General features: G+C 47.9%; 2 protein-coding genes across 5 annotated transcripts in view; one reads left to right on the top strand and one right to left on the bottom strand.

The window, feature by feature from the left end:
* Positions 1–1,614: 1,614 nt before the first annotated feature.
* On the bottom strand, positions 1,615–5,766 carry FAM72A (family with sequence similarity 72 member A). The gene is made up of 4 exons (XM_083878722.1): positions 5,682–5,766; positions 4,480–4,557; positions 3,144–3,268; positions 1,615–2,363 (listed from the first exon to the last, which is right to left on the bottom strand). The coding sequence occupies exons 1-4, from the start codon at positions 5,744–5,746 to the stop codon at positions 2,269–2,271; spliced, it is 363 nt and encodes a 120-aa protein (XP_083734848.1). The 5' UTR covers positions 5,747–5,766; the 3' UTR covers positions 1,615–2,268.
* A 525-nt stretch (positions 5,767–6,291) lies between these two features.
* The window catches only part of SRGAP2 (SLIT-ROBO Rho GTPase activating protein 2), a 98,232-nt gene continuing 84,812 nt past the window's right edge, over positions 6,292–19,711 (top strand). For 3 of the 4 annotated variants that reach the window (XM_083878466.1, XM_083878464.1, XM_083878468.1), the window contains exons 1-2: positions 6,292–6,355; positions 7,553–8,157. In XM_083878466.1, the coding sequence (XP_083734592.1) occupies positions 8,091–8,157 (67 nt within the window). In that variant the 5' untranslated portion in view covers positions 6,292–6,355; positions 7,553–8,090. Of the gene's footprint in view, positions 6,356–7,247; positions 8,158–19,711 lie in introns of those variants that run through there. The other variant, XM_083878465.1, reaches the window with a different exon arrangement.

Below are 19,711 nucleotides of genomic sequence, written 5' to 3'. Positions count from 1 at the left end.
AGCCACTCCCTCCAGGTGATCCGTGGCATATTCCAGGGCTCCAACACCTTTTATGTGTCAAAAAACCCCAGAGAAAACAAAGCAAAGACTTGAGCTGAGTTTATTTCAAACACAGCTTTGGGCAGGGTGAAGGACCTGGGAGTGTTTCTAGAAATACTGATCTGGTTTTGTGCCAGTTTGGGATTAAATCTGTCCATAACCACAGAGATCCTTGGAAAAATCAAAACTTTTGAGCCCCAGACTTTGGGGCTCTGTGAATGAGCTGCTGTGGCTTGAACACTAACTGCTCAATCAGTTCTTTATTTTAATTTCAGACAGGAAGGAGCAGCCCTGGACATGATTGATTACCTTGGTGACACTCATGGCAGCTGGGGCAATGGGGGATATTTACATACTTTGTGTGTAACACCTACAACTTCTTTATTGTCATCAAGGAAGGACTGAGCTCCTTTAAAACTGCCTCACTCCTAATTTCCAGCTGATGAGGTGGATTGCTTTAATTACACAGGCCAATTCATGGTAGAACTTCCAGTTCTGTGTGGACAGATGGGGAGCAAAAGCAGAATTCTAGACTTGCTGGGGAGGAACTCACCCTCAGCTTCCCTGGGGAGATGAGCTCTGCCCCTGCTGGCTCACAGTGCTGGAGGGTATGAGCCACAAGTGCTGGAGTGGCAACAGGCACAATTATGTCTGAACTAGTGTAGTGCTCATGCAAAAACAATCAGATTTATTTTTAGCTCATGAATTCTGTTAAAAAAAAAAAATATTCGAGGTGTCACCTTGGCAGCTTGGTGCTGCAGTGATCACAGGAGCCTGGCAAAAAATGGCATATTGGGTTATAGAAGGGTTAACTGAGACTGGGGAACTGTCAGGTTTGTCAGCCTAAGGTGATTTTGTTTTTGGGTTGTCTAAAACAAATCCATAATACTAAAACCCTAATTATTCTCCTCTTTTAATCCAAGATGCTGTTTCATTGTTTTGATTATCTGAGAGATCATCACACATCCATATTAATGACAGCCCTGAAGACTCCAGAGTCCAAAGCTTTTATTTCCTGGGCAGACACAACACAGGAACTCAAAACAAGACACACACAAATATACACCAATATACATTTAAACAGTGCAGAAGAGGTAGTACCATTAATTAAGAAATAATTATAGGAGCAGTAAAAATATGGAGACAATTCAGTTCTGTATTCATTGCACCCCTGTCAAGTATCACAAGAGGCTACAGAGGGATTTATTCAGCATCAATCCAAATTTAAAAGTGTCCTCTGTTCTCTGACGTGATTTTACCTGGGATTTTTTGTTACTGGCCTTCAGGTGAGTAGCTGAAGGGGACAAAACTTAGTCCAGAAATGAAACATCATGGTTTGTTAACAACTCAGAAAATGAGCTTTGAATTCATTACCTACAGGAACCACATTGTCTGTGCACCTCAGGATGGAATTTTTTTAATTTTTCTTTTTCTTTCTCTAAAAAGACCCGATTTCATGAGTAAGTTTTGTTTTGGAGAGGGGGAAGAATTATATATATATATATATATATATATATATATATATAAATTTATACATATATATATATGTATGTATGTATATGTATATATATATATACGAAAATGTATGGGTTTTATTGGTGCCCTGAAGAAAAACTCCACTGTAGCCCTGAAGTTCTACCAAGAAACTGCAGACTTTAGGTTTTATTGGGGAGAAAAAATCATGAACTTGATCTCTGTGGAGACAGAACCCTGAAAGTATTGAAAAATAAAGATGTAAAGGCTCTAAAAGGCTTCCCAGGGCACATTTAGGAGCACCCTGGGGTGCAGAGAGCAGGAGACCACTGAGCCAGAGCAGCAAAACTTGGAGGCTCCTCCAGAGCTCCCCAGACCTGGCTGATTATTCCTGAAGGTTTTGGGGTGGTTTTTTTGAACTGAAAGCAGCTGAGAGGTTTTGCTCTGTGAAAAGTGCTTTAGGAAAGAAGAAAAGAAGGATTATCAGCTGGAGAGGGTTAAGAATAGAAAGGAAAATAGAGCTCAGTAAATGCATTTTGTGTTTGCATCTCCAAGGTGTTTCTGCTGAGGGGAGGCAGATTCAGGAGTCCAGGGAAGGTGACAAGGAAAGAACAAGAAGAATTCCCTTTTTTAGTTTTTTTTTCCCCAGATTTCCCGAGGTTTTGGCCTGTTTTTTAAGCTCTGATGGGATGAACTGAAATAAATCCAAAGCAAAGAGCCAGGCCACAAGAGGAGGGGAGATCCTGCAGGTGACATTTATCTGATGTACTCCTCCTCAGAGGTGCAGGACGTGTCTTCCTCTGTGCTCTCCTCCAAATCTGGCAGGTTGCCCCAGAGCAACACATTCACACCTGGTGGGAAGGAGACAAAGGAGGGAAAAAAAAGAAAAAAGGTATTTTTGGATTGTGACCTTATTTTGAAGTTGCACAACTGTCTATTTTGAGACAAAATAATCCCTGCAAAACCCAGGAAGTCACGTTCATGATGAATAAATCTATTTTCTATCTTCCTTCAAAGTGATCTTGGGAGTGTTGTTGTTTATTTTTGTTTTTTCCCCAGCTCAATTCAGAGGACAAATCCCCTGCCCACAAAAATATTTATATAACCAATCCAGGCAGGTATTGCCAATGATTTTTGTTTGTTAGCAGCATCGATGTGAGGCACAGGTGACACTGCAAGGTTTGGGCAGGGTGGTTTTATCAGGGAGCTTTGCATTCCTGGGGATCCAACGCTGCCAGACACTTGGCACCCCTCCCACCAGGATGCAGGAGCTGCAATTCCAGCTCAGGAGGACTCAGGGAGGGTCAAAGTGACAACTCAACAAAGTGACTCGCCCAAAAAAAACCCCAAGATGCCCCTTGACAGCTGCCTGACGGAGCAGCAAAACCATCCTCACCACTAAAAATAAACCTGTGTTTATCCTGGTGCAGAAAATCCTGATTTATGCCTATGGAGGGGGAGGTTAGGAGTGATTTACACTGAAATTTTCATCCACAGCTGCCTGCCCCACTGTGGTTTTCTAAATCAGCAGCAATTCCTCCATGTGCCAGCCTCCCTCCCAATGCTCTGGCCTAGTGAGGATGGGGAGTTGGGATTTTAGGGGAAAAGGAATCAAATTGGTGTCCCCTCACCAGAAGGGTCGAGCCTGTTGATGCCAAACACGGCCTGGCTGTGGAACATCCAGAGGTGGCCGTTGTTGCAGGACAGCAGGCAGGGCTTGCAGGGACAGATGACGTGGTAGCCAACAACATTCCCACTGGGAAAAGAGAAGGGAAAAGAGTGAGCCTGGGGAAAAGGTGGCTTTTCCAGCTGCAGTTAAACAGCCCCCGGCGCCAGAGCGTTATGTAACTCTGGTGTTTGGATGGAGGTGAGGGAACAGGGTTAAACAAGTATCTTAAATATATAGGGAACATCTGTTGGGAGTTACAGAATATCTGAGTTTTGGATCTTTGGCAGGGCAGGGAAGTGTTTAGTAACCGAAATTGTGTAACCCAGATTAGTTTACATACCAACAAACACTGGTGGGGTTTCTTTATTTGTTTTCATTTGGAAGGCCGGTGGTTCCAGCCAGCAGAGGAGTTCCTCACACCCAAAATCCACCTGTGCACAAGCACTGTGCACAGGAGGGTACCAGCAGCAAGGAGTGATGAAACTCAGAATTATGGGAGGGTTTGGATTGGAAAGGAACTTAAATCTCATCCAGTTTTCACCCCCTGCCATGGGCAGGGACACCTTCCACTGTCACAGGGTGCTCCAACCTGCCCTTGGGCACTGCAGGGATGGGGCAGCCACAGCTCCTCTGAGCCTTTTTGACCCCTTTGATTACTGACCCTTATCCACTCTCCTAGACTGAAACCACAATAACCATTTATCCATTTTCATATACGCTGATATTTCTATTTCTCTTTTTCTGTCTAAAAACCAAAACATTGTGTCCCTATCACAATTATTGTGCTCAAATCTGAGAAAGGTAAAAAAATCTCTCCTAGGGGGGCTGAAAAGATCCTCTCAGATAACTGGGAGCTATTTGAGAGTTGTTGTTTTCACCCTTAAATATCAGGCATTAATAAGGAGGATAAAAGAACTGGGAGAACTTCAGCAACAGCGTGTTCCATCTGCTCCCAACACCCCGATCTGCCAAGAGGATGTTCCATTAATTAGCAGATGAGTAACTGCTCCTCGCTGGGGCCTCGTTCACAGGGATATCTCGGTGTTGAGGCAGATATTTCATGGGGCAGGTGGCACAGAGGCTTCCAGGAGCCTCCTGACTGTGCTGTCACATTTCCACCAGGGCACAGAAACACCCTGGCAGCCTTGCCCGGGGGAGGTGGGCTGAGTTTCTCCCCCCAGCAGGGTGAGATCTGCACCAGGGGAAGGCAATCTGTCCGTCCATCCCTGAGCTGTGGGAGGTGACAGCGAGGAGGGGACAGGGGACACGTCAGTGGCACCAGCCCTGGTGCTGCTCACCACTTCAGGCAGGCGATGTTCTTCAGCTTGCACTTGCAGATTTCGGTGAAGTAGCAGCTCCCGATGAAGTCGACAGTTCTGGAGGAAGGAAATGGACCCAGGTTTAGGGTTGGGGTGGTCACTGGGACTCATTTGTCGCCCTGATTTTTCAGCCTTCTGATGTTTTTATTTTTGGACTAGAGGTTTCTTACAATTGTAATAAAACTAAAGACTGATGTTTTGCAAATACACATTCCTTTCCAGGGGGAAGGACAAATTAATAAACTTCTAAGTTGACCACTGGGGTCAGAGAGGTGTTACTCTCGTCCCCCAATCCCTGAACAAATTCCAAACCCTATTTAAACCCCAAATCACAATAAACTCTCTCTTTCTCTTCTCGCTTCTCAACTTGACGGGTGAGTGTGGTTCCTTCATGTCCTCTAGCGACCTCACTGACTTTGAAGTCACCACAAAGTGATGCTGCCATTGGCTCTGGGTGGTTTAAACCTCCCTAGGCCACACGGTTCCGTTTTCCTTTTGACTCTCAGCCCTACTCACACGGAAACTGTAGCGAGAGACCCACGTGGCTTTGCGTGAGTATCAAAAATCCTCTTAAAATAACCCGCAAAAAGCAGAGCTTGCCCTGGTACTGAGGGGCTCTGGGGCTCAGTGTGGAGTGGCAGTCACAGCCCTGACTGGGGACACGGCCGAGCTGTGCCACATCCCGGCTCACAAACACAGCAATACCCCCGAGGCTGGGATGTTTAACCCCAAACCTTTGATTCCTTATCTCCTCTCCAGCCCGTACTCTGTGATTACCATGTCATTTCACAACCTGATTTCCTTGCTATTCAAATCTCGCTATGGGAAAGCAGCGCTGGGCCGAGCTGGGGGAGAGTCCTGGTGACAGATCAGGTTTGTTCTGTTTGCGGGTCTTTATTTCACATTCTAATCTTCGCTTCGGGACGGAGCGGGAGGAGCTTCCCGCGGCTGCCGAGCCTGTGTCATCCCCAGGGATGGGTTAAATTGGAGTTTGGGTTTGCCCTGCACAGGACATCCGTTTTGCTGTCCCGCCGTGGGTGGGCTGGACATGTAGGGATGGGGTGACCCGTGTCCTGCGGGGCTGTTCTCCGGTGACACCGGCATTTGGGGGGATGCTGAGAACCCTCCAGCCGTGTCCCCCGGGGCTGACAGGACCCCTTTTCCCCCTTCCCGGCGCTTACCTCGAGGGCGGCACGTCGGTGGAGTAGAGGTCGGTGTCGGTGTCCGCCAGCAGCACCGCCTTCATTCCCCGGGAGCTCAGCACCTGCCGGCAGAAGCGGCAGCACAGCACGCTCACGCACCGGTCCTCGAAGGTGCAGGCGCTGGAGGACATGGCGGGTGGGACCCCGGTCCCGATCCTGTCCCGATCCCGATCCCAACCGGGTCCCGGTCCCGTCCCGGTCCGGGCCAACGGCCACGCTCCCACCTGTCAGTTTGAATTCCCGACCGCGCCCTCTCATTGGGCGCCGCAGGCCACGCCCACACCATTGAAAAAGCCAGTAGCACCACCTCTCCCGCCTGCCTATTGGTGAAAAGGAGCGCCGTGCCTCACTTTTATTGGTCAAATATGCCGTCAATCACGGTCTCGTCCCGCCCTGCTCCGCCCTCCGCCGGCGGGATGGTGCCACGGGCGCCAAGCGGCGGGAAGAGGGGGCGGGACCATTTTGGGCACGGCGCTGTCTGATTGGTTGCGGTGCCCGTCGCTCATGCCCATCACTCCGCGTCCAGTGGCCGAGGCGCTGGGCGGGCCGAGGCCCTGGGCGGGGCGGGGCGGCGGGCCGGTGCGGGAGACCGGGCGGCGGGCGCCAGCGGCCGGAGGACGCCCGGCTGCGGGAGGCGGCTCCGCAGTGCCCAGGTAATCGCCCGGCCCGGCCGCCCGACCCCCGGCCCTCCCGTGCCACCCCTCGGCGGGCCGCGGGCAGCCCTCTGCCACCGGCCCCGCCGCCTCCCCGGCGCCCCCAGCCGCGTCCCCCCAGCCCCGGCCCCCCCCCGGGACCCCCCCACGCTTCCTCTCCCCGCCGCCCGCATTGTTCTTCCCGGGGCGGGATGCGGATCCGGCGGGTGCCGTGTTTATTTATTTCTTCCTCCCATAGGCGCATCTTCCGCGAGGGGCTGCGGCCGCGCGCTCTCCCTCCTTCCCCCCTCCCCCAAAAAAACGGGTGAGAAATACAAATGGGAAAGAAAAGACGGGGGAAAAGTTGTGTCCCGCCCTGCACAGCGCAGCGGGCGCTGGAAGAAACCCTAAATCACCCCCTTTCCAAAGAAAATAAACGCGAAGAGGGAGAAGCCGCGGGTGGAGCCGCCCGGCGGGGACGCGCCCGGTGTGCCCGGGGCCGCGGGGACGCGCCCGGTGTGCCCGGGGGCGCGCCCGGCCAGCGGGGGATGCTGCGGGCCACCGCAGGCACGGCCCGGGGAGCCCCCAGACCCGAGGAGCTCCTGCCCCTCAAAGGAGCTCCTTCCCCTGGGAGCTGCTCCCCGGACAGACCCCACGACCCCAATCTCTCCCCCGGGACCCGCCCCCCAAATCAACCCCAAATTCTCCCCGGGACCCGCACCCCAAATCAACCCCAAATTCTCCCCGGGACCCGCACCCCAAATCAACCCCAAATTCTCCCCGGGACCCGCACCCCAAATCAACCCCAGCTCCCCCGGAAGCCGCACCCCAAATCAAGCCCAGCTCCCCCGGGAGCCGCCTCCCAAAGGAGCCCCTGCTCCTCAAGCCATCCCCGTTCCCCGGGAGCCGCACCCCAGACCATCCCCCGGGATCGCTCCCCGAGCCAGCCCCGGCTCCCCGGGCCCGCAGCCCCGATCCCCCGGGCCCTGCATCCCCCGGGGCCCGCTGTAGGCGTGTTCCGTGTTCCCTCGGTCACCTGGCGGGGCTGCGCTGGGAGCCTCCCGCTGCTGCTGCTGCTCAAAGGACGATTTGCAATGTCAGGGTGTCAGGGCAGTGCTGCTTCCCGTCACAGATTGGGGCTGCCAGCAGCAATCTTCTAAATATATGTGTATATTTATTATTTTTTTTAATTATTATCATTATTATTTGTATTTGCAGGCAAGCAAACCAAAGCTGCATCTCCCTCTGCTGCTGCTGCTCTCGTTTGGGATTTGATTTGCATCATCTCTGAGCCCATTAAAAGAAATAAATAAAGAAAAGAGAAGAGCAGAAGAAGAAGAAGAGAAGAAAAAAAAAAAAAAAAAAAGAAGAAAGGGCAAACCAAAGCCACACAAAACATGTGCGGAAGGACTTCCACTCCCTGGCTGTGCTGTTGAGGATCAGGAGGAGCTTTGGGGGCTGCAGGGTCTCGCCAGGCTGATGCTGCTGCTCGAGGATTTGGTGCAGGGAGACAAAACTGCTGCCTCTTCCATCCGCTGATCTCAACATCTGCATTTTCCTGCCGCCGTGCTCCCTCTCACACCCTCTCTCCATGGACTGATTTTTTTATTTTTTTCCCTTTTTTGCGGGGTGGGGGGGGAGGGAAGGACGAGCAGCGAGCCAAAGGCATCGTGCTGAGAGGAGCGAAAATTGCCTTTCTCGCCCGTGTGCTGCTGGATCTCTGTCGAGGTTATTCAGCTTTTTTGGGAAAGAAAACATGACGTCGCCAGCAAAATTCAAAAAGGATAAGGAGATCATAGCTGAATACGACACCCAAGTTAAAGGTAAGGAACGGTTTTATTTCCATCCCTTCACCGCGAGCCTGCCTGGCGATTGTAGGAGTTTTTGCAGTGGATGTTTGGGTGGGGAAGAGGGAAATCATTTGCAGATTGCCTGGAATTTGCAGGGCTTTTTTTCGGTGTACAAAGCTGGGTCGGGTTTGCAGCGCCGTGTCCGTCCCCATGGGGCAGGTCCGGCTTTGGTGGTGCCGTTTTTAAGGTACCAAAGCGAGAGGGGCTTTTTTTTTAATGGAATATGGGATTTTTTTTTTTTTTTTAGTTCGGGGAGATCCATCTTTTCCTGCCCGCCGTTCCGGCTTTGCATGTGAAATATGAGAGGCAGGGAATTGGTTTTTAATCCTCTGCCTGTCATGGGAATCTTTGAACAATCTGTGCAGTGTCAGAGGAGCATATTTCCACTGCTGCTGATGGGGGACTGTGCTCCAGGGTCCCCGGGAAGCTGCTTGTGCTAGAAACTTCCATTATTCAGGATTTTTGCTCGGGGTGAGTCCATCATACACATTCCCCCTGCTTTTCCTTGCCGTGCTGGAGTGTAACACCTCAGGCTGCAGTGTGGGTGTGGGTGTACACACACACACAGGGAAATGAAATGAATAGAAACTCCTGCAGCAGCGTTATTCCCATCAGCACAGGGAATCATTTCAGTTTAAATTATTAAATTTAAACAGTGGGGTTTGCAGTGACCCTGGAAGGATTCAGCTGGCTGGGTTTCAGGCCATAATGTGCCCCTAGGTTAAAAAAAAAAATAAAAGGTTGGTGAAATGCCCCCCCCCCCCCCCCCCCCCCATAGCTGCTTATTTTTGCGAAGTTTTTGGGATAAGACACATTTAAAAGAATAATTAGGGCTCGTGCATGGCTTGATACGTCGCTGCTGGGAAGTTGTGAGATTCAGTGATTTATCTAATTGGTTAAAACTTGCTTGGTATGCTCAGAGCATGCAGGAAAGATGGCCTTCGGGCAGGGCTGATTGAGTTAAATCAATGCAATTTAAAAAAAAAAAAAGCCAGATTTAAATCTGAGTAGGAAACCTAGATTAAAACTGACAATTAAGATATTGTTTTGCAATTAGGTGCTCGGTTATTTTTCCTGCTGGGGAAGGGGGAGGGGGGGGTCTGCTCCTTGGCTGCAAATCATTGGAACATGTGCTACAAGACATCTCCTACCCTGACCCCAGTGCCCTGCTCCTAGAAGCAGCTTGGGTACTTATATTGAAAAATGCTTATTTGAGCAAATATGAAGCTGTGTTGAGAGTTTATTCTGATTTTTTTTTTTTTTTTTTTAATATTGAGGTTCTTAAAGTTAGAAACGGAGAAGGGCGTGTTTCTCTTTTACTGGTTTAGTTTCTATTCCTGTTTTCGAGCTGCCTTTGGAACTGGGAATTGCAGTCAGTGTAAAATTAGAGGCTTGTAGGCTCGTTCATTATTTACCCCATCAAAATGTGCGTGATGGATCCGAGCTCGCAGTCACAATATTTGGGAATCACAGGGAAACGAGGCTTTAGAATTAGCAAAGCGCATCCTCTCACCTCTCAGCTCCTGCATGAATTAGGAATCCTTCCCTTCCTTTTCAGACAAGACACCAGGAAAATGGAAAGGAGCCTTCCCTGTTCCTGCCAGAGCTCAGCTCATCCCCGGAGCTCTCAAGTAATCTGGAAATGTCCTCCCAGTAGTGGACTGTAGGAATTATTTTTGCTTTTTGGCCTTGTAAAGCTTTTCTCTCTGAGATCCAGGAGGTTAAGGAGGCCGGAAGCGTGTGAAGGGATCAGGAGGAGCTGGAGAAGGGGTTTTCCTTCCTGAATTAGTGCTGAGGGCAGTGAGGAGCTCGCCTGGGGATGCTCTGGACGCTCGTCCCGTCCCTCTCCCAGTGCAGGGGTGGGGAAGGAGCTGCTGATCCATCTCCTGCCCCTCTTGGGAGGGAGGTGTGCAGGGACCAGACAGCTCAGGGGTGCCCAGCACAGTCCTGCAGCAGCCCTGGCCCACATCCATCCCCTCCTTTATTTCACAGGGAGAGCCTCCCTTTCCCACCCAGCACTGCCCTTTGGGAGCTGCTTTGGCAATGGGGATTGTTGTCTCCCTGCCTTGAGGTACCGACTTTGGGGGGAGACTTTGCTGCTTTTAACACCCCACAAACCTGGCTTTACATCCCACAGATCCCTCAGTCCTCAGCTGGGTACTGCTGTGGTTCCTTAGGGAATCTCTCAGCTCCAATTCCAGGGATGTGCAGGTCTCTCCATCACACGGATGGTGCTAAATCCATTGAAATCCACAAGTGTGGTGTGGTGCTGCCTCATCACCAAACACACCAAGGTTCTTCCAAGAAAGATTTTGGTGTCCTGATGGAATTCTGCTCTCAGCTGTAGGAGCAGCGAGGAAATGGTGTCAACTCTCTTTGAAATCTTTTTCCCTGAGTTGGGAAGTGGAGCAGTGGCTGTGGGGGTGAGATGAATCATGAATTGTGAGGTGGCATTTGCTCCTCTGATGAGAAAACTTGGATATTTTTTGCTGGCATTTACAAACCCGGGGTGTTTTTTGTGCTTCTCTCCGTGCCCAGGGCTGTGTTTAGAGGCTTCGTTTAAAACCCTTAATCCACAAACACCTCCTTAAGCACTTTAAATGATTGCTAATGGAATGATGGAGCTTTGTTTAAAAATTTAATAGCCTTAAGTGGTTAATCAGAAACCATTTAAAGGGTGGCTTGATTAATAGATCATCGCAACGCAAAATTTTTGATTTTTCTGTTGCTGAATGAGCTCGGTGGTTTTTATTGAAAAAGGGGCAGCAGGGCAAAGGATCATGGAATGGTTTGGGTTGGGAGGGACCTTAAAGCTCATCTCATGGGCAGGGACACCTTCCACTATCCCAGGCTGCTCCAAGCTGGCCTTGGACACTTCCAGGGATGGAGTGTGGATGGATGACACTTTCTGTTGTCCCATAACCATCAGCTTTAGGTATTTGTTGTCTCCCAACAGCCATTTCTTTGCCTCTTCCCGTGGTTTGTGTGTGTGGGGAGATAAACATTTGAATGGAATTAATTTCTGAAGCTGAAGATGTTTTTAACCTGTGCAGTTAAGCTCCTGTGCAGTGAGGAGGGGTGTCGAAGGAGCGAGGGGCTCCTGGTGACCTGTCCACTCTGGGCATCCGTGGAGCTGGCTGGATCCAGGCTGGACACAGCCTTAATTCTTGGTCTGACCCTCGAGCTGACCACCAGAGGATGTGCCGGATTGAGCCCATGGTCTCCCACATCTGGAGGTTCAGCTCCAAACTCCCTCTCCTGCAGAAGGGAATTAACCCACAGTTGTCCCCAGACTTGTTGGTTTGCCCCAACACCTGTGCTGATCTCCAGCCTTTCTCCATTGCTCCCATGGTTTGTCCTCTCTGCTCTTGGAGAGGGTCCCCAGGACTCCTTGGGGTGCCTTTTTTTGAGGAAATTCCAGCATGAATCCGTGTCAAGCAGCTGGAATTCTCCTGCCAGGATGACCCGGGGTCTGCAGGGGAGGGAAGCTCTGCTTTGATACCTCCCCATGCCATGTGCTCACAGGGCCTGGAAGCCCTGGGAAGCTGCAGTGAGATTCCCTGGGCTCCATATGGAGCCTTTGATATCTCGAGCTCATCCCCTTGTCTGGATTGTCTCTCCCAATTCCTTTGTGCAAGTTGTGGTGAGGCAGAGATAATTAATTTGTGCTGTGCACTGTGTTCCATGTGAGGTTGGGGATGCTGCCTCTCTGTGCCTGAGTGAGCCCTGGCAGGGTGTTTTTTTTTTGGTTTAATATATTAAATTGGAGTGTACACTTGCTGAGGAAAGAAAAGCCAGTGATTTATCTCTTAATTCTCCTTTTCTTTCTCCTCGTGTCCCATGAGAGCCTTATATTTAATTAGTTTGTATAAAGCTTCAGTAAATAGCTCCATGGTTTGAGCTGCAGAAATTTAATACTGACGTTTTTTTACACAGCGTGGGCTCATAAACCACTTCTGTCCTTGAGGAGTCGCTAGCAAAGGTTAAAATGCATCTCTTGCAGATCTTGCAGCCCAGCCCAAAAAGTGCTAAAAATATGACAAATGGATGAGGTAATTTACAGCAGGAACAAGCAGAGTCCAGAGGTGGCTTCGTGGCTGCTGAGCTCAGTTTGTCTTTGCTCAGGGAAGATCCCTGATAAGAACAACTCCAGGCAACCTCCCAGCTGCCATCACACTCAGGCTACTGAAATGTCTAAAACTTTCCCTTAAGCCTCCCCAAAATGGCTGATAAATTTTGGATGAGTCCCTTCCTCCCCTCTGTGTTGAACATCTGAGAGAGTGTTTGATCTGATTGTGATTTTTTGCCTGAAATGCTGTGTGGAAATCTCATTTGTACGGTCCATCTTCCCGAGGGATGCTCAGCAGTTTTTAATCCTGGTGAACTCTCCTGACTGGTCCAGCCCTTCTGGGTGTGCAAGATTGCAGAAGTAACTGTGACAGGGTCAGCAGCTGTAATTTGGGGGCTGGAAGGGAACTGGGATGCTTTTGGTGACGATTTCAACCAAAAATTTGCATTTCTCTCAATGGTTGCAAGGTTGTTCTTTTTACAGGATAGTCTTCAGAATTTTAGATCAATGAGCTGAAATCACTGTCATTTATTTTCCTGCTGAACCTGTGCCCTTTGGGATTTTTCAGTGGTGTTGATGTTACAATAAATGTTGATTTGTGTTTTGCGTTCAGGTCACCAGGTTGGTCACCCACCTCACTCTGTGGCTGGTCCTTGCACCACCTGGGTGGGGATTCCCAGAGTTTTTAATACACCCCGTAAAGAGACTTTCCAGCCACTCACCCCGGTGTGGTTGAGCAAAATAATCCTGAATTCTGATATTTTGACTCTGCGTGCGTTGGATTAACGTTCCCATTTCAAATGTGAAACTACCTTTTAAGGGGTTTTTGCAGTTAATCAGGGCTCTGTGCCTGTAAGTGATTCCATTTGTTTGCAACAATGACTTGCTCCAAACTCGGGGCTCTGGAATGGCTGTGGAATCATCTGGTTTTCTGCAGTTCCTGATAGTGCTAATCCCTCGAGTTTTGGGGCTGGATTGGGCCAGCCAAGCAGCCTTGGTGCCAGAAAAGGGGGAAGGGGGCGTTGGGAGACTGCCTTGATGTTCCAGCAATGGTTTGTGTTTTTGTGTCCAACTCCTGCTAATGGATTATTAATGAGGATGGAAAGAGGTGAAGGAATGCAGAGTCTGCCTTCTTTCCTCTCCAGCTCCAAAATCCCCCTTTTTTTTGCAGTTTCATCAGGTGTTGGAAGGCTGGAGACCAAAGCTGACCAAACCACTCCGTCCTCTTAAGTGCTGCACTTCCCTCCAAAAGCAGAAGGAATTGCCAGTGTAACTCCAGTAGGATTCTATAAAAAGTTTACTGGTAATAGCCAGTTTTCCCTGACTCCCAGCTAAGGGACAGGACATTTTTCCCTAGCTCTAAATGATTTCCTTTCGTGGTGAGGTTACAAATTAGTATCTTTCCCTTTTTCCTGTCAGTTAAAAGGCTGGACTCCTCTTTTATTCTTTTTTTAAATCCTTACTAAATTTTTTTTGGCCATTTTAGGGATTTACTTGGAAGAGTCTCTTTGCCTGGACAACTTTTTTCAGCTGTCGTTATGAAGAGTGAAAAATCTGAACCTTTGTTGAGATGGAAAGTATGTTCAAGCACATGTTCCCTTGAATGGCTTTTGCTGTGCCATGCACAGTTGATATTCATTACTCACAACTTTATTTAGTTCATTTTTTGGGATGACTTTCACAGATTTCATGGTTTCTCTCAGAGAATTCCTACCACATCATGGGTGTCTCACTCTTGGAATGCTGTCAGTGATTTCTAGGCAGTGGAAGCAAATGCAATTTTGGGATTTATTGTGGGGATAAAAGCGTGGAAGAAAATGGGAGAAAGGGTCTTGACCTGGCAATAATTCCACCAGTAGAGACCAGTCTCCATTTTTACTTTCTCTCTCCCCTTTTCTTCCCAAACTGCAATACTCCAGGAGACAAAACAGAATTTCTTTCTGTGGAATCCCTGGGTGATGGTCATTGAAACCCTCCATGCGTTTGAAGTCAGAAACCCTGTGGATGTAAAATGAGGAAGCTCAACTGGTGTTTTTCCAAGCAGATGCTGTAAATAGATTGGAACCATTTAAAACAATGTAATTTTTTTGCCAGCAGAGTAACTGTTTGCTGTTGTTAAACTCCAAATCTTCTGACCCAGTTGTTTTGCTTTGAGTTTAGGGTTAATCACAGCCTCTCTGAAGGTGTTGCTAAACGTGGTGCAGAAATTCTCAGGTCTTTGAGGGTTTCCATTAATGCTTCCCATGGATTTGTGTGAGATGGGCTGAATTAGGCCAGGGGAGCTGCTGCCTTTTCCTGTGGCTCATGAGCAGCTCTTGGCTTTTTGACTCTTGAGAAGAAGCCAAATAACCAGATTAACTCCAAACCCAGTGTGGATCTCAACCTCCAGCCCTGAGCTGCTGCACCAGGGAGAGCTGGTTGGTCCTGCCACATCTGACGTTGCTTTTGGGTTGGTTTTTGTTGTTTTTTTTCTTAAATCACAGGACTTTCCAGGAAGAGCTTCTTGGCTTCTTGCGAGCAGGGCAGGATTTTTGGTTTGTTTTAGTACTGCTGTCATTGGAGGATGGTGTTCCTGCAGGGAGGAAACCATGGAAGGATGCAATTTATAGATGGGGAGTGCTTGCAGATTGAACCTACTTAAAATAACAACAGTTGTTGCCTGGGAATGAGTCCCTGAGTGTGTCTTGGGCCAGCAGTCCAGTCCCACTGCAGGGCATGCTCTGAGTTTGTGAATTTAGGTGGGAAAATTGGGAAATTCCACAACATTTTCTTTATACAACTCCACACTGTAGCAGGGCTCTTGCTGTTCTCCTGATCTGAGTCTGTGGTACCAACACACATTTTATGTGGTTCTGCTGCTTCTAGGAAAAACAAAAGTAGGAGTTATTCCCATATTTCATTTAGCACTGTCTGTGTTAAAATGTTTTTTGGGATGGGGTTATGTATCTAAGAGACTTCCACTCATCCACCAGGTGTAATTCCTCACTCTGGGCAGGGCTGTGGCAACCAGGGGCCAGCTGGTGGCTGCTGGGGGTTCCCTGGAATGTGACAATTCTCCTTCCACCCCAGTTCCTCTGGGAAGGGCTGAAGGAGTCTGTCTCAAGTGTTTTCCTGGGAAATCATGACTGTGAGGAGTGAACTCCTCCCGAGGCAAGGGGTGGCACTGTGAATAACCATCCGTGTGAGTGGAAATGAATTGTGCTGCAGAGCTGATGCTCTTCCACCTTCCTGGGAAAGGCAGAGCTGGATCAAGTGCCTGTAAAGCAGAGTCAGGGAATTGTTTGGATGTGCCAAGATGCTGACAATCCTTTCCCCTCTGGCTTTCCTGGCTGGAGCATTGGGCAAATCCACTGGCAAAATTTTATTTAGCTAGATAACTTATTTATTTACCTATTTATGTATTTATTTATTTATTTATCTATGTATTATTTTGGTCGTTGGCAGATGTAAATTCAAACCTATGACCCATAAAGCAAATTATCACGGGTGTGTTTTGACGAGTCTGGTGAGCCTGAAATGCATCAAAACCTGGACAGAAATCACATCAATGGGGAGCAGCCATTGCTGCTGTGGGGGGAAAAAAAGCCTCAATTTTGGTTAATCTGTGCAGGGGATGAATGAATGAGTGAGTGACAAAGCAGAGTGTGGAGGTGCAGGTCCCTGAGCAGGCCTGTGGAGGTTTTTTCCTCAGTGTTTGATAAGCAGTCACACAGAAATTTAATAAATGAACATCCCTGTGAAGTGGTTTTGGAAAGGAGCCTGCCTTTGCTTTGGTCTCTTTAATGAATGTAACCCTTCCTAACTTTTCTGCCGTCTCTCCATCTGGTGGAGGAGGAAGAGGCTTCATCCCAGTGATCCTTCTCAAAAATCCCAATACCAGTATCTGTGGGTTGCTGCTTGTGCCCGTGTGTGTCCCAGAGCTGCAGAGAGATGCTGAACCGGGAACAAAAGGCTTTGCCAGTGAAGAATTTTAAGGCGTGCAGCTGGAAAAGGGAGGGAGAAATGCAGCACTACAAAGGTCACAGGGTACGCTGATGATGTTTGGATGGAAACTCAGCCTGCTATGAATGAAACTGTGCTCTCGTGTTTTCCCCCTGGAGCTGAATGTCTAAAAACTCTGGATACTCCTTGTTCTGCTGCTTTTTTTTTTTTTTCCTTTTCTTTTTTTTTTTGGTGCTTGTGAGTTGTGCTGTAAAAATGAAAAAAAAAAAAAAAAAAAAAGGGGAAAGGGAGGATGGACAGCACCCACAGACAGGCTGGGAGAGGTTTAAATAGTCTGAGCTCTGCCAGGTTCAGCAGAGCTGTGACATTATTGGTTTCTGGTTATTTGCAAGGCAAAGTTTTGTCTGTACTGAATGTGTGAGGTTCCGTAGCAGGAACTTGTATTGGCAGAGATTTCTGCTGTGTTGACCAGGGTTGTTGGATAAACTCAAAACTTGCTCTGAGCACCCCTCGGAGCTGACTTTTGGACCCCTCGAGTGTTGATTTGATTTCCTATGTGTGTGTAGGCTCGTTGCTGGTTGCTAAATTCCCTTTTCTCTCTCCTTATGCCATCCAGATTGCCTGTGTTTGCTCTGAGGTTGGTTTGAACTTTTATCAATCCATATGTTGGTGTTACCTTCCATGATATGATTAATTCATGACTGTACTGATAAATTAATTTACACAAAAGTGTAAGAGAAGTCCTTTCATTTAGGCCAGTTGCCTAATGCCAAACACATTTATAACCATTGTCTTCCTACTTAAGGAATTAATCTTAATTTAGGCTTTATGTCAAATTATTTCCCCCCATCACAGTGAACTTCATAGGATACAGCTGAGAAGGGCTCCTTGCATCCATTAATTTCCCCTTTTCACACTTTCTCCCTGAAAATCTTGGCTCAAAACTCTCCCCACCAAACCCATCCATGGAAATTCAGGTAGTTTGGTTTTGGATTTAAATCAGGAAAAAAATTCTGGCAGTGGCCCCTCTGGAAAATCCCTACAAGGTAGAGCTTTCTTTTATGTCTTGAAAGCAGTGACAGCTTTTGGCAGCGAAGGGAATGTTTTGGTTTGGTTTGGTTTTGTTGGGGCTTTTTGTTCTATTTTGTTCTGGAACTCCAGGCTATTTTCTGGTAAACACCCGGGAGCATTTGGGCATTCTTGCTGTAATTTATCCATTTGGCTGCTCCTGACTCCTCGATTTTTCCTGTCCTTCCTGAGGTGAGAGGCTCAGAACTGGACCCAGACCCAGAGAGGCTCCATCAGTATTTTGGGGAGGAACAAGACAAACCCGTAAGGAGGTTTGGGAAATTCCTCAATATCCCATATGAAGGGATGAGAACTGATGTTGTTTTTGTGCTGCTGGAGGTTCCTCCAGAGCAGCAGCAGCATCTGCAGCTTGTGAATTCCACAATAAACACTGGCTGGGAGCTGGAGGAGCAGCTATAATTTTCTCTGTTGCCTTTTCCAGCTCCCTCACATCGTTTGCAGTGGTTTTAGGATGAAGCTTCATGCAAATAGTTCCCATTGCACCCCACCCTCTCCCAAACCCAGAGCAGCTCCACCAGCTGCTATGGTTGGGATGAAAGTGCTGCTAATTTGCTGTTACCTTTAATTTAAGGATCCTGCAGCTCGGGGAAGGCTCGCTGTGGTCCTGCTGTAAGAAGTTATTTATATGTTGACTGTTTAAACACATTTATCAGTCCCAAAAGATCAGTGGCCTCTCCTTTGCAAGGGGGAGGTTGCTTTGAGATCCTGCATGGAAAGGTGCGTGCAGGGCATGGGAAGAGTGAGTAGATTTTTATTTTATATATATATTTATTTATTTTAAATGAAAGCCATCAGCATGCAGCCAGCCCTGCCTGGGCTGTCTTGTGGAGAGGTTTTGCTGTGTTTGCAGAATGGCTTTGAGTCTTTGACAGCGATAGGAAGAACAAATCCAGCTCTGAGGAGCACAAGGAAAACAGGTTCCTTTCCCTCCCCACTCCTTTCTTTCACTGCTTCTCGTCGTGTGCCTCTCTAAAAGCTGATTTTGTTAATAAAGTGAAGATCCCCCTGAAGTCTCACTGCTCCTGCTTATGGCAGTAGCACCAAAACCTCTTGACCATTCACTTCTTTTAGAGCATAACTCCTCATTTCCCTTACAGAGAGTGGGTTTTATCAGATGGTAGGAAAGCACTTTTGGTTTTATCAGTCAGTGTGTGAAGCATTTATTTATCTGGGTTTGTTTGAAGGAGCCCAAACACAATGTTCTTTTCAATACACTAAAGAGCTCTTCAGCTCTATCACAGATTTCTTGACATTTATATTTTATTACTGCATCACTTTCCAGATTTCACTTAACATCTCTGCTTAGATTTTGGTCTCCCTCGCCACTTAGTGTAAATGAGGGAGTTTATACATCATCTATAATAATTATAATTGAGAACTCTTGCATCTTTAATGCCTGAAAAACCCAGAAAAGCCAGGGTTGTCTTTTGGAGAATTCTGATTCTGAAACTTCCTGTAGCAGATTTTAAATGTTGGAAATGTTATTTGTGAGCTACCTAAAGGTAAATAATCAAATTATTCGCTGGGTATAACTGCATGTGTGTTGTAACATGCATGAATAAAAATTTGCTTTTTTTCCTTTAATATCAAATCCATCTTCATTTTGAAAAGATTATTTATGATCATTGAGAGAGCATCAGGTTGAAACCAGCCTTTGTTCTGGTGTGACGGTGTCAGAGCTTTGTGGGAGCTGCTTTTTGCCTTGGCTGAGGACAGGGATCCTCCTGCCCTTGATCCAGATCTTTTTTTGGGAGTCTGTGTTCTCTGGGTCCCTGAATTGGGGCTTTCAGCACTTCTTGCTCAGCCTTTGTGTTCCAAGCAGCCCGAAAGTAGGTGAGGAGATTAAATGGTAGTGAATTACTCCAAATGACCTAAATCAAGGTCTCTGGTGAGATTTATGGGATTCAGTTACACATCTTGAAACACGTTGAGAGAACACTGAACTTTTTTCTATCTTGTTTTTTTGTCTGGCAGTGCAGCCTGCGTGGCTGGACAGGATGTGCCTCTTCTTTTTAAGAAAATTACTTGGACAGAGGAGATAACTGCACAGTGCTTTTACTTTCTGGGGTTTGTTTTTTGGTTTTGTTTTGTTCCTCTTGGGTTTTTTGGAGGGGACGGAAGGACAAATCCCAGGGTGATGCTGAATGAGGTATCTGTCCAGCCAAAGGTGCTCCCTGGATCAGCTGGAAACAGGGACAGGGCGATGCAGCTCATCCCTCAAATAAAACTCAGCTGCAAAGAACAACCAAAAAAACAACTCCAGGAATGAGTCAGAGCTTTGTACAGACTGGAATCAGATTGTCAGGGAGCTGAAATGTGTCTGCAGTTATCCCTTCCTTCGTGCCTTTCTCCCTTCACTTTGTTCCTCTCTCTGATTCCCGCTGTTTTGAGGATTAAGAGGGAAATAAACACTCCCCTGAAATCTCC

This window comes from Zosterops lateralis (genome assembly GCF_965231275.1).
Source record: "Zosterops lateralis genome assembly, chromosome: 26".
Lineage (NCBI taxonomy): Eukaryota > Metazoa > Chordata > Aves > Passeriformes > Zosteropidae > Zosterops > Zosterops lateralis.
The sequence above is the reverse complement of the archived record's forward strand: the minus strand, read 5'-3'. Positions and strand labels throughout refer to the sequence as shown.

What these genes read in the sequence shown, in the direction of transcription:
- FAM72A (XM_083878722.1), bottom strand. Translation starts at nt 5,746, where the DNA reads ATGAAGGCGGTGCTGCTGGCGGACACCGACACCGACCTCTACTCCACC. An exon ending in AACATCGCCTGCCTGAAGTG is followed by an intron (nt 3,269 to 4,479) that starts GTGAGCAGCACC and finishes CTCTTTTCCCAG; the next exon opens with TGGGAATGTTGTTGGCTACC. An exon ending in CAACAGGCTCGACCCTTCTG is followed by an intron (nt 2,364 to 3,143) that starts GTGAGGGGACAC and finishes CCTTCCCACCAG; the next exon opens with GTGTGAATGTGTTGCTCTGG.